The sequence below is a fragment of the Felis catus genome, chromosome E3 (genome assembly GCF_018350175.1).
Source record: "Felis catus isolate Fca126 chromosome E3, F.catus_Fca126_mat1.0, whole genome shotgun sequence".
NCBI lineage: Eukaryota > Metazoa > Chordata > Mammalia > Carnivora > Felidae > Felis > Felis catus.
The window spans coordinates 28,226,772-28,240,994 of NC_058383.1; the positions used below are offsets into that span (position 1 = coordinate 28,226,772).

Here is a 14,223-nt window from a genome sequence, read left to right on the forward strand (position 1 = left end):
ACAAGGCAGTTGCCCCCCCCCCGCACCGCGACAGCTCTAAGTACCTCCAGACATTGCTAAATGTCCCCCCAGGGGACAACATTGAGCACCACTAGCATAACCGAGTTCCCACTCTCAGGGAGCAGGTTAAAGTCCACAAGTGAGAGTTTACAGAAGACCTATCACCCTGACACAGGAACAAGGGGCAAGGGCCCTTGCTTGCCAAGGCTCGAGGGGGCTGCTGTTCCTCAGCTTTCCTCATCTGTAAAATGGACACACTGGAGTGCTCTTCATCTCCTAGGGCCCCATGAAACAGAGCATTCAAGAAACATTCCCTCTACAAGGTATCTAAGTGTCTACTAAGTGATAGGTACCGTTCATGTGAGTTTGGCTTAGTTTGGGGGTCTGCAAAACCCTGACAAATGGGGGACCCAACTGCATAATAAGACATGGAGACATTTCAAGTGGCCAAAATTGGGTGGGCAGAGGAGGATGGGAAGGAGACGGCCCCCACCTTGCAAAATGCCCAGGGCGCCGTAGACGCTCAGCCGGACTTTGGTGTGCTCCTGGGTCCCGTTGACGATGGGGTCATCAGTCCAGAGGCTGAGCCAATAGTTAGAAGCCAGGGCAGCAACGTGGTTGCACAAAAAAAGGAAGATGCTCAGAAAGGAGATGAACAGTCCGATGGCCTTCATGTAGTCCCAGTACACGGACAGCTTGACCTGCAGACCCGGGGACAGAAGGCATTCGGAGGGTTTTCCCACCACTCGCATCCAAGGTCAGGCACTCCAACAGCGCCTGTGTGATCCAGTCCCTCCGCCCCCCGCCTGGTGCTCACGCCCACGGCACAGTCCCCCTTAGTTGATGGATAAAGTCAGCAGGAGAGAAAGTCAAGGTCTCTGCCCTCATGGAGCTGCCGGTCAAGTGGCAAGACAGACAACCAGCGTCCAGGTGAATGTGTAATTATAGAGAAGGGCTGGAGCAGTGCAGGATTCCCTCAGAGCGTAAAATTGGGCATCACGACCTGACTGAATGGGGAGGTAATCGACAATTTCCCTGAGGAAATGATGACCAAGAACGGAAAAAAAAGCATGTAGGGCAGAGGAAGCAGCATGTGCAAAGGCCCTGAGATAGGAAGGAACACAACACGTTTAGGGAACCGAAGGGAGGCATGGGTGGCTGGAACACGGTCGAGCTACAGAACGAGCGGCAGTCACACCACGCAGGGCCTGGAAGATCCTGTTTAGCATTCGGAGCTTTAGTCCAGGCCCATCAGGAAGGTGTGACATGTGGCCTAGCAACCGAGACCAAGTGCTACCTCCCCCCTCGTTTCCTCTCAACGCGAACACCGACTCCACATTGGTTCCACTGGCTCCTGGATGGTCGGTGCTGGCTTAGTCTGTTCCTCGGCTCCAAAGGGCAACCAAGGACTTCTCCCACTCCTCCCTTCCCTGTGGAGCCCAGGAGGAGGGCTAAAGAGTTCTGTGTAGTTGTTCAAAGGGGGGCCTGAACACCAGAGACAGGGGCAGCCTGCTTTGGGCCAGCCCTAGGCCCAATCTGCCTGGCTCGGTTTCCACAAACGCCAGGTATCCGTCCTAGTGTGGATGTGCTCATGGTCGCTTCAAGCTCTCATGTGCTGAATTTGGGGTCATAAAAACCACTGATGTGAATAACAGTCGGGCTGAAAGGTTAACAGGTGAAAGCCCGGAGGTCTCACGTGTAACTGAGTGCTTCTTTTTGACTTTTATTTTGTCCCGTTTTTCCAACTGAAATGGGGGGTGGGGGGCGCGGGGCTGTTCCAGAATTACCACGTTTTTGTCACCGTTTGGCTTTGTCACACAGCCAAGCAGCCCGCTGCTGATCCCGGAATTACACTGCGGGACTTGGGGACCTCCCCAGCAGCAGCAGAGCACGGTGGGCGTGGGAGTCCAAGATTTCCGAGCGAGCTTGCTGAGCCCAGCTCCACACCCAGTCGAGCTCTCACAAGTCACAAGCCCCCTGCTCTGTATAACAGGCAGGTAATACCGGGCGGTGTGGGATTAAATAAGCACTAAGTGGGCCTGGCATTCCTTCTCCGGTCTTTGATTTGGGGTCACTCCCCTGGCTCCCCAGAGGACCAGCAAGAACAGGAGGGAGGATACACTACAGCCACCTCCACCCCTGACCAAGGCCGCGATGAGAAGAGGAGAGAAGAAGCCTGAAACGGAGGATTCCAGGAGCTTCCGGATGCATCCAGGTAGATCTGAGAGAACGGTGTCCTGACCTCGCTTGTTCCTGAACCACCCCACGTGGGGTGTTTACTTCTTATTTTAAAAATTCCATTCCCCCTTTTTTAAAAAACATACCACATGTATTTTTAAAAATAAACTCTGGATCGTTACCATAAATGGAAGATTATTGACACACGCCCAAAACAGGGGAGCATAAAACACATACAAGAAAACAAGGGCCTGAAACCAATTTTCCCTGGGACAACAAGACGTCAGCGCCTGTCAGTGCTACAGACTTGAATGTTTGTGTCCCTCCAAGTTTGGATGTTGAGATCCTAACCCCGAGGGAGATGGTATGAAGAGGTGGGGCTCTGGGGAAGCGGTCGGATCCTCAGGACGGAACCCTCACAACGGGGTTAGTGCCTTTAGAGGAGTGGCTCCACAGAGCAGACGGCTGTCTGCGAACCAAGAAGCAAGCCCTCTCTAGAAACGCCTGCTGGTACCTTGGTCTTTGGCTCGCCAGCCTCCCAAAGTGCTAGCAATAAAGGCAGGTTGCTTCTAAGCCACCCAGCCTATGGTTTTCTGTGACAGCCGCTCACCAGACTAAGACAGGCATAAAAGATAAACGAGCATCTAACTCAGACTTTCTAGGTAATCATCAGGGTTAAAACAGAAATCAAAGACTCGCATTACGCAACGCGACAGAGATGTTATCTCAGAGGCAACCTTACCTTGTATACAACTTCCCACACGTGGGAAGGCAGGATTTAGAGCACCCAGGTCACCTACAGAAAGCCCCCAGCTGCTCAAAGGAGGTGGTGGTCAGTAGAGCAGAGGCTACAAACATCAACCCTGGAGTCTGGCTGCCAGGGTTCAAATCCTAGCTCTGCCGTCCCCTGGCTGCGACCTTGGGCAAGTCATTTAGGCTCTCGGGTCCCTGTTTCCAGCACTGGGAAATGGCACTTTTATAGGCTTGTTGAGGGGCGAGACACCAGCAAACATAAACAAGGCGTTCTGCACAGGGCCCTGCACGCAGGGACGCCAGCCACGGTCCTCACCTGCCCCGTTTGAGCCTTGTCTGCCTCCACCAGCTTCCACGTGTCCTCGTCCTGGGCTCCAGCTTTCTGCGGCTCGGTGGTGCTCGTGTGGTGGCGGCTAACGTCCCCGCTGTAGGAGGAAGAGTTGCTCAGCTGTCTGGGGAAAGCAGGGCACACAGGTGTCAACCAAATGGGAGCCTCGGGGACAGAGGCAAGCCCAGCAGAGCATCAAGCTAGTTCAATCCTCTCATTTCACAGCCGTGACCCAGGGAGGGGACCCACGACACAGGACCCCACGGAGAAGATGTTCCTTCATGCAGGCAGTGCTCAAGAAGCATTTCTGGCCTGCCGGTGGTCGTCATCAGCTTTAAACATCACGATACACTATCACCGATCGTGTGGCCCAAAGCCGTCTTTAGAGCCTTCCCCGAGGTAGCCCCACCCCCGGGTGACTTGTCACCCGGGAGAATGATGTAGGCGTGCGTGGGCATATGCACATGAATGCCCTATTGAGCCATGGCTCAGTCCCACACGGGCAAAGCGATGGGATGTGACTTCCATCCTGGTTGGGGACTCTCCCCACTGCCTTCTTGGTTTGCAGGCATTCATGAAGCCTGCAAGCTCCTCAGGCCAGCTGGGAGCGGAAGGGGCTCCAGTTAGAAACTGAGGACAGTGATCCGGCCCCTGAGGAACTGATGCCTGCCAACACTCATGTGAGCTTCATAGTGGATCCCTCCCCAGCCGAACCTTCAGATGAGACCCCAGCCTGCCAGGAACCTCGGATGTGGCTCGTGTGAGAGCCTGAATGGACGAAGCGGCTCAGCCGTGCCCAGATCTTCCAAAGCCACAGAAACTAGGAGATGACAAGCCACTAAGTTTGAGGTCATCTGTTACATAGCAACTGATATGCCCAGTGTCCCCGACGCTTCTGCTCAGTCCGCTCATGGTTTTCCCTGGCAAGCCCCCCACCGTCACCGCCCGTAGGTCCCAGGACCACCTCCAGGTGCTGCCTTATGTCAGTTTTCTCAGCAAATTCTCCAATCGCAGCAACCATGACCAACTGATCACGTGCCTGAATCCCGGCAGTGCCCCCACAGCCCCGGGGTGAGGTTCCGTTCTACGTGACTTACACACATGTAGCTAGCTCACTGCCTTGACGGGTGCACCAACAGAGCAGGAATATTTCCACCTGTCCCGTATAACAAAAATCAGGAGTCTAGGGGGCTACTGTGTGCAGTGTTCTGATGGGAGGAGCTACTTACACCAATTTCCTTCCCAGCCCCGTGTCTGTGGAATCCACCCCCACCCGGAGCAAGATAACTGCAGGCAGCCCCAGCTCACCCAGTTAGAAGTGAGTGCTGTTTACTGGGTGCTGATGGAGCAAGGTGCTGTGCTAAGTACTTCTCAGGCACTACACGGTGTCCGTCTCACTACAGCCAGCCCCCTGCAGTAGGTACACTGCAGACCCTATCTGACACATAAGAAAACTGAGGCACAGAGAGGTTAAGCAAGCAGGCTCACGGAATGCTGCTCCTCCAAATCCCAAACCATCTAGCTGAAAACAACCTCCTTTAAAGCAGCAAAGCCTAGACCTTTGGGGCACTGGCTCAGAGACCAGGATTGGGTTCAAATCCAAGGTCAGTTTCGGGGCACCTGGGTGGCTCAGTCAGATAAACATCTGACTTTGGCTCAGGTCATGATGTCACAGTTCGCGGGTTCGAGCCCCACGTCGGGCTCTGTGCTGGCAGCTCAGAGCCTGGAGCCTGCTTCGGATTCTGTGTCCCTCCCTCCCTCCCTCTCTCTCTCTCTCTCTTTCTCTGCCCCTCCCCCGCTTGTGCTCTGTCTCTGTCTCTCAAAAATAAATAAATGTTAAAAAAAAAAAAAAGTTCAGTTTCTCTCCAGCTGCATGACTTAGGGAGAGTGCTCAGTTTGCTCATCTATAAAATGGGAAGGTAAGATTTCAACAGACCATACAGGGCTGGTGCCATGACTGGCTCCTAATGGTGGATTGAACATCGTGGTCGCTACCAGTGTGACCATTTTGATTCAAATACTGGCTCTTACAGCCTGACTAGTCCAGGCCCCTCTGAACGACTTGAGCCAAGATCGATATCATGTGGGGAACCTGAGTGTCCCAAGTGCAGATAGATGGTTAAATCTGGAAGCCTGTGTGAGAGGTGTTATCTTGTGAACAGTGCCAGGTGAGGTCTCCTAATGATTTGGGAAAGGAGGCAGAAAGCCTACATCTTCTTAGACCTCGGGGAGCTGAAGGCCTGTCTCAGCAGGTCAGACAGGCTGCCGGCACTCCCATCCCTCTTGGCTCCCAACCCAGACAGGTGGCAGAGACAGGGCGCCTGGAGAATCCGGAGGAACGGGTCCGCCCGTACCCCCTACCTCTGCAGCTGCTTCCCCGCGACGTCTGTCACCAGCATGCCATTCTCCATCTGCTTCGTCTCCTTCCCGGGACTACTGATGCCTGTTAACCCGGGCAGAAGACAGGAGAGAGGGAAATTGTGATGTCAGGAGCTGGACACCAAGACCCAGGACATTGAGGAAAACCCATCACTTGAACGCAGATAACCTGACCCCCAGGAAGCTCAGAAAGCAGGAGCCGCTTTGCTGAGGCCACAGACAGTCTCCCGGCGCAGGTGCGGGAGATACGTGTTGCTGGCTGGCTCCCTTGGGCCACAGGTGACGGCCTGCAACCACCTAGAGGGCCCTGCAGGGGAGGGTGCCCTGTGCCGGCAGCAACAGGTATAATGCAGTGCCGCTAACGGCATCTCAGCTGCATGAAGCTTAGTCCAAGGGGCCAGGAAGCAAGGAGCCTCATGGGGAACGGGGCACAGCTCACGGGTCCCTAAGCATCCCGAGCAAGGCGCGTACTCAAATAACAACCAGTTTTGACAAGAGCATCAGCCAAGAGAAGGGAGTCCGGGAAGGCGCTCCAGCCGCACCTCCCAGGGCCAGTTTTTGGTTGCCAGATCGTGGGGAGGTCCAGACGTCTAGGGTAGAGGGTGCCTGGAGCAGTGCCTTTTCCCCCACAGTGACGAACTTCCCTGACGATGGTGGAGCCACCGTGAGAAATACCAGCCAGGCATGTGCCCCGATCCCAGGAGTCACACCCTCAGCATCCACACTCATCACCGTAACCTCAACGGCAGTGGCTCACATTTATTAAACAAGTGGTGGCCGCTGTGCTGACATACGATATCTGCCTTCATTCTCCCGACCCCTCGGTCGTATGTTATTATCACCCCCGCTCCGCACTCAACTCTGCACGCCGCTCCCAGGACAAAGAGAGAGCGTACAAGAGAGACGCACGGTGTAGGACTCCAAAGCGCTGGCCTGGACGAGGAGGGGAGGGCATGCGGGGGAGATGTTACTAAAGGGACAAATACGCAGCCAGCAAGGGCAGGGCGACCCTGGGAACATGCTGATGGGACGTGAAGTGGCGCAGAATGCAAAAAGGCAGGCTCTTTCAGATGAGACACTGCAGAGCGGGGCAGGCAACCATTCCCACGTTGGGGGCAGGGAGCTCTGAGCTGGTGATTCTCCATCTTGACTGTGAAGGACGCACCCCCACCCCCCACCCCGGGGATGCCCTCCGCCCAGGTTCGGTCCCTGCAATGACGGCATGCAGGGAGGCCAGGCGCCCATCCTGAGTGAGAGCACAGTCAGGAATGAAGTGTTCTCTTACTTCCCAGCTGTGTGGGCTAGGCAAGCAATAAACCTCCTTGAGCCTCAACTTTCACATCTGCAAAGCGGGAGTCACAGCTACCTTCGTAAGTGGGAGGATGGATGAGGCCGTGCACGGGGCTTGGTAAGGGAAAGACACCACGGTGGTACTTAGCAGCACTTATGCCTAGAAACATGTTCTGTAGATAATTACGGGGTGCAGCCAAGATTGACAATCACTGCTTTATACGTTTCTTTCTTTTTTTAACATTTATTTTTGAGACAGAGAGAGACAGAGCATGAACGGGGGAGGGGCAGAGAGAGAGGGAGACACAGAATCGGAAGCAGGCTCCAGGCTCTGAGCCATCAGCCCAGAGCCCGACGCGGGGCTCGAACTCAGGGACCGCGAGATCGTGACCTGGCTGAAGTCGGACGCTTAACCGACTGCGCCACCCAGGCGCCCCTATACGTTTCTTTTTAATGCAGCATCTTTCTTATTTTTTTTTTTTTTAATTAAAAAAAGAAACTACATCACAGAGAAGAATGATAACAAGGATTTTCCATGCAGGCAAGGACAGCCACATATGCGCTCGGCACTGGAGGCCCCGGCCTGGCCTTGACCGTCTTTCTCTGTGCAGGGACAGGGATGCCCGAAAACAAGCCCAGAGACATCTGCGCTGTGGCAAGGGCTTCAGAGAGCCCCACTCTCAGGGCCGCACAGGCCGCCCTGTGCAAGCTGCAGCCTCCCCTTCTGCTCCTCACCCAGTATGAGCCATAAGGTCTGGATGGGAGACCTCACAGTGGCCTCCCGTGACCCCCTTTCTCAACCCAATCAGCCCATAGGTTGATACAGCGGCTGGGGCAGCTGGAAAACTCTCCGCCGAAAGGAGACAGACTGAGAGTCCTAAGGGGGCAACGTGAACATGGGTCGATCCACCACTCCGACTGCCTTCTTTGCAAGGCGTCAGCCCCTCCCTCTTCCTACAGTCTCTTCCTACAGGCAGGCCACAGGGGCTCTGCCCAAGGTCAGAAGCTTAGTCCAAGGAACCCCTTCCCCATGACTTTGAACTATCAGTGACCCGACGAGGACTAAAGACAGCTTGGGTTGATCTGTCCTAAAGGAACAGGATTCCCGGGGTTCCTACTTCCTGAGTCTTGCTCATTTGGTTTGGCCTTTGATTTCTGAGCTACCCGGTTCTCTTGTTTCAGCAGCCGGAGTCAGCTTCTGTGGCTTACGGAAGAGCCCTTACGTCTGGACCCTTAAGACATATTGCTGTTTAAGGAAGGCAGGAGCAATGGGTCCACTCCAGTGGCTGGTGATGCCTTTACCTCGCCAGAGGGAGCCAGCACAGCCTTCCCTGCTGTAATTCTGCTAACAGACAGCCCTCCTCTGGGCGCCCACAGACACCTGCAGTTACTCCATCAGGCATCTCCCGGCTCTGCCTTGGGTTGCCTAGGTCCTGCCCATGCCCAGCAAGTAAGGGTGGGATCATAATAACCACACTGTGGCCATTCACTGTCCACCCACTACGTGCCAAGCATTTTGTGGACAAGATCTCCTTCAAGACATGCTCATATCATGGTCATCTGACCTACATGGCAGTCAGGCTTAACCAAGGCCACCAAGCTGATGAGTAGATCTGGGGATTCAGACTACATCCCCAAGGGTCCACCAGAAAGCCTGGCACATAGTAGGTGTCCAATAAAGGTCTGCAGACCGTCAAGGGCCTCTCTCCAAGCACACAGCTACAGGACCAGTGCCTGGAGTGGGGGCACCTGGGTGGCTCAGTCAGTTGAAAGCCTGACTCCCGATTTTAGCTCAGGTAATCATCCCAGGGTCAGGGGATCGAGCCCCACGTTGGGCTCGGCACTGACCGTGGAGCCTGCTTAAGATTCTCTCTCTCCACTTGCCCCTCTTTCCATCTCGCACTCTAAAAAAAATAAATAAATAAAAATAAAAATAAAAATAAAAAAATAAATGTCCAGAGGGGATGGGTGGATGTTATCTCCTAAGGATGAGGGGCAAAGCTATTCAAGGGGCCTGCTGCACCTGTGCCTCAGGGGCCCCATCCCACATGTTCTGGGTAGATCCCTGACAAGCACACTGCACGGGGCCAGCCCTTTCCCTAAAAGTTATAACCATGTCAAACACAAAAAGATCTAGAAAAATGCAAGCCAACCCTCTGTCTGCACTGGTCACAGTATAACAGCTGGGTGGGGTGGGTGTGGCAGCTGGGGGACCACACACAGGCCTCCACTCTATCACACGTTTCAGGTAAGAAAACTGACTTGTGGAAAGGGAGTCATTTCCCCCAAATTCACACAGGTGGCAGGACTGCCGTTTGACTCTGGGCCATCGGGCGCCAGGGCCTGGGCTTCCTGCGCAGGCCCTCAAAAACCAAGGGGCCATTTAAAATTATTTTCTTACTTGCTTACTTAGCCCACAGCCCTCAGTTCCTCGAGGTCGGACGCTGCTCACGACAGGGGTCTGGGCCACAAGGAACCTTACTCTGAACCAGCTACAGATGGAGCCAAGAAAAGGGGAAGAGAAGGTGACTTGGCTCAGATTTCATCTTGGTCCCCCCCAGCCCCCCAGGCTCACCTCCATCACTGCGGTTAGCACCACCACGTCGTTGATTATTTGGTGTTTGTTTCCACCATCCAACTGTGAGCTCTTGAAAACAGAGAGGAGGTCTTTTCCACTACTCTATTCCCATCACCAGGCACATTGGATGGCCATGTAGGGTGTAAGAGACCGTGCACTGCACAATCCAAGAGGCACCATTCCACACAGTGGCTCAAGTACTGGGTGTCCCCATGGCACACACCAAGCGCTCTGTATACACCTGACACGCAGATGGACAGATTAACACATCAATGGCCAAGTGAAGCAGAGATGACCTTCCAGGGCCAGAATGGGCACCCCATTGGCCACCATGATGCCATCTCACATCCCACACCCACAAAGCTGGTTGCTTTCTTCTAATTTTTTTTTAATGTTTATTTTTGAGAGACAGAGACAGAGCATGAGCAGGGGAGGGGAAGAGAGAGGGGGAGACAAAGAATCTGAAGCAGGCTGCAGGCTCTGAGCTGTCAGCACGGAGCCTGATGCGGGGCTCGAACCCATGAACCACGAGATCATGACGTGAGCTAAACTCGGATGCTCAACCGAGTAAGCCACCCAGGCGCCCCGTAAAGCTGATTTCTAAACCAACCCTGGAGACATGGGTAAAATCAATGTATAGTTTCATCTAATCTGGGATCTTTATACAGCTGTGTTAATGTTCAAAGCTTATGTAGGATGTGCCTTCAATAATCAAGGCATCATGCATCCATTTGCTTATTTAACACATTATACTGAGCGTCTACTGTGTGCCAGGCATTGTTCCCAGTCCTGGGGATATACAAGTGACCAAAAAGCCCTCATGGAGCTTAAATTCCAAGGGAAAGGGAAAGGCAGAGGGAGAGGGAGAGGGAGAGGGAGAGGGAGAGGGAGAGGGAGAGGGAGAGGGAGAGGGAGAGGGAGAGAGAGACAGACAGAGAGAGAGATAATACACGAAGTAACAGATCTAGACTTGGCTGTCAGGCAGTAGTTAGCACCACAAAGAAAACTAAAGCAGAGAAAGTGGAAAATGAAAGGGGGGAGTGGGGGGTGCTATAAAACAGCAAGAATTTTTTTTTCACCAAAGGCACCAAACTTCTTCTCCAATACATGTTCTTCCAGGGCTTCCAGGTACCAGGTAAGGGGCTGTCCCTTACCCTTGGGGTGTAAGGGTCCCTGCCCTTGGACCTCCTAAGTGCCCTTGCCTGGGCTCCGTGTCCAGCCAGCCACCGGCCCTCAAAACCAGCACCTCGGAGCTCTGTTGTTTATTCTCAAGAAGGTTCTGGAACTCTGCTTGGGCACGGGCCAGCAGGCAAACCTCCCTCAAGGGAAGAATCCCAAGTCGCCGCGTTACAGTCAACGCTTCGTTTTTGACCAAAAACGGAATTGACCGGCTGCATCGCCTGGCCCAATCCACCAGCCTAGGCCCAGAAAGTTCTTCGTACTCAGGAGGAAGAAATATGGCTACTGAGAACAGCCTAAAGGAATGTGCCATCTGGACGCTGGACTCTCCAGCAGCTGGTCGGTGTTTATGAGAGACTTTTGCAATAGGGGGCGGTGCTTATGACCCACTGTTACCACTGTTAAGGAAAGAAAGAAAGGAGACCTGATGGCTGAATGCACAGAGGGCACTCCTCTGCTCGGGAGTAAGGCCGAGGCAAGACAGACACAGACAAACCCCCTGGCAGGTGGGTGAGTGGATGGACATTCTTTTTCCTGGTTTTGTGGGTTTTTCTGCAGCCTCCAGCTGTCTAAAATGAGCACATATTGATTCCCTAATCAGTAAAAAAAAAAAGAAAAAGAAAAAAAAGAAACTGTCAGCAAAAATCTGAAAAACAGAAAAAATTAGACATGAGGTTGAGAGATGAATTAAGTAAGGTTCTGAAAAGTGGGAGAAAGGTGTTTCTCCCAAGATGACAGGAAAGAACCTGGGGAGCGTGGAATCAGAGCATATGCTCTATTTTCTGGGGGGGGAGGGTGTGGGGGGAGAGTGCTGTGCATTGTAGGATGCTTAGCAGCGTCTCTGGTCTCCACCCTCTGTGTTAGCACTGCCCTCCTCCATCCCAGTTGTCACAACCAAAAAAGTCTCCAGATACTGCCAAGTATCCTGGGAGGCACAGATGTTCCCCCGCTAAAAACCACTGCTGTAAATTTTAGAGCAGTCTTCCTAATAAAGACACCAGAGTATATATGAAGGTTCTTTACCTTCCGGATACAAAGGTTAATGAGTCAGTTTGTAACTCTCTTTGCCAAGGAAAGGAAAGGGAAGGGGGAAGGCGGAAGGGGGGGAAGGGAAGGGGAAGGGAAGGGGAAGGGGAAGGGGAAGGGGAAGGGGAAGGGGAAGGGGAAGGGGAAGGGGAAGGGGAAGGGGAAGGGGAAGGGGAAGGGGAAGGGGAAGGGGAAGGGGAAGGGAAGGGGAAGGGAAGGGGAAGGGAAGGGGAAGGGAAGGGGAAGGGAAGGGGAAGGGAAGGGGAAGGGAAGGGGAAGGGGAAGGGGAAGGGGAAGGGGAAGGGGAAGGGGAAGGGGAAGGGGAAGGGGAAGGGGAAGGGAAGGGGAAGGGAAGGGGAAGGGAAGGGGAAGGGGAAGGGGAAGGGGAAGGGGAAGGGGAAGGGGAAGGGGAAGGGAAGGGAAAGGGAAAAGAAAAGAAAAGAAAAGAAAAGAAAAGAAAAGAAAAGAAAAGAAAAGAAAAGAAAAGAAAAGAAAAGAAAAGAAAAGAAAAAGGAAGAAAAAAGTTTCCTATAAATCAGTGTAATAAATCCCTACCAGGACTGGTCAGTATCTTCTCTTCCTAAGCCTACTTCCTGTTACCTCTACTATTCCCTACCCCCCTGGGAAAGAATCCCCCCAAACCAACCACTCTCCCTCTTCAGCCTGGGTGTTCTAAAAAAGATCTGATTAATCCAACAAGGGAAAAAAAAGTTTCCCTTTAGGGGAAGCCAAAAATGTGGCTCAAACAAATTCAGGGTCATTGGCTCTTGGAAACCTGCCACAGCTGAGCAATATCGGACCCCGATGCCAAGCTGCAGTGCCGGGGGCCCCTCCGAGAGAGGGAGAAAGTGAAGACGCCGCCCAGTGTGAGTTCAGACCCACAGGGCTGAGGACTTCTGGGGGAGGCTGTACGGCTAAATTGGGAAAATGACCCCGCAGTGGTGCAAGGGTGGCATTTTCATTGCCAAATTAAGTGCTGACGTGGCCAAAGGAAAAAAGAAAAAAAAAAAAAAGTAATTGGCAGTATTCCGTGTTCTGCACCAAATGCTTTGGATCTGTTGGCGGTGGTGGAGGAAGGGGAGTGAAAAAACCCATCTGTGGTCAGCAGAGTTTAAGGATGCTCCCTGTGCACCTTGATACAAAGGAGGGAGACCTCGTTCGGGGGAAAAAGATTCAATAAAAGGCACACGTGTCACCTTAGAGAGCATACAGGGTTGTTTTCACCCGAAGGAAGCTGGACTGTGACATACAGGGGCTGTAGGGTTGTCTCATCCAGCACGTGGCAGTGGCATGACAGTCAGAGGAAGGCAACCCTGAAGCAGGAGGGAAGCAGGCTAGACTTAAGACAGAACTTTCCGGCCCCAAGAGCAGAGACACGTAGAAACTCATTCCCACCAGGAATGATAAACCGGAGGCATTTCTTGCCTCACGCTTGCAAAAGGAAACACTTTTTTTTTTTTTTTAATTTTTTTTTTCAACGTTTTTTTTTTTTTTTAATTTATTTTTGGGACAGAGAGAGACAGAGCATGAACGGGGGAGGGGCAGAGAGAGAGGGAGACACAGAATCGGAAACAGGCTCCAGGCTCCGAGCCATCAGCCCAGAGCCCGACGCGGGGCTCGAACTCAGGGACCGCGAGATCGTGACCTGGCTGAAGTTGGACGCTTAACCAACTGCGCCACCCAGGCGCCCCAGGAAACACTTTTAATACCAAGAGGGTTCAGAGCAGCACAATTTATAACAGCCAAAACATGGAAACAACTTGACCTGTCATCACCTGACTGAATAAACAAAATGGGGTATTACCCAGCCACAGAAAGGTTATCACGTATAGACATGTGCTATCACACGGGTGAGCCACAGAAACATCACAGGAAGCGAAAGAAACCAGCTCACTAAGGACCACACGGTCTACAATTCCATTTACATGAGATGCCCAGAACAGACAAATCTAGGGGCAGAAAGATGAGCAGGTGCCAGGGACCTAGGGGGCTGGGAGAAAATGGGGAGTGATTGCTAATGGCTACGAGGTTTTCTGGAGGGGTGACCGGAATGTTCTAAAGTTGGTTTTGGTGATGGCTGCCCAACTCTCAACGTGCTAAACATCACTACACTGTATGCTTTAAATGGGAGGATCGTATGCTATGCCAACTGCATCTCAATAAAACGTGACAAACCACTGGGGCTCCTGAAGCACACTAATGCAGAGGCAATGGATGAGCCCTGACCCCAGGCAGACACATAAAGCACCAAGGGAAGGAACAGACGACTGAAACTTGGGCCAGACTTGAGGTCCCACCCCTGCCTCGCAGCCACTGTGTGTCCTTGGCCAAGTTGCTGCCCCTCTCTGACATTCACTGGATGCCCGCTGCATTGAGACCAAACCCCAAACTCCTCACCCCGAAAGGCCACCTCCCACCACTGTCCCTTCACCCACCATGGTCTGGCCACCCCGGCCTCCTTTCCGTTCCCTGCGTCAGCACACTGTTCCCCGGATTTTCTCCTTGTTGGCAA

At 53.1% G+C, this 14,223-nt stretch overlaps 1 protein-coding gene across 3 annotated transcripts in view; it reads right to left on the reverse strand.

Moving 5' to 3' along the window:
* Positions 1-14,223, reverse strand: part of ABCC1 (ATP binding cassette subfamily C member 1) — a 140,468-nt gene that overhangs the window by 19,663 nt on the left and 106,582 nt on the right. For 2 of the 3 annotated variants that reach the window (XM_023246871.2, XM_045047773.1), the window contains exons 20-22: positions 5,621-5,702; positions 3,248-3,383; positions 494-701 (exon numbers count right to left, since the gene is read on the reverse strand). In XM_023246871.2, the coding sequence (XP_023102639.2) occupies positions 494-701; positions 3,248-3,383; positions 5,621-5,702 (426 nt within the window). The remainder of the gene's footprint in view (positions 1-493; positions 702-3,247; positions 3,384-5,620; positions 5,703-14,223) is intronic. The other variant, XM_045047774.1, reaches the window with a different exon arrangement.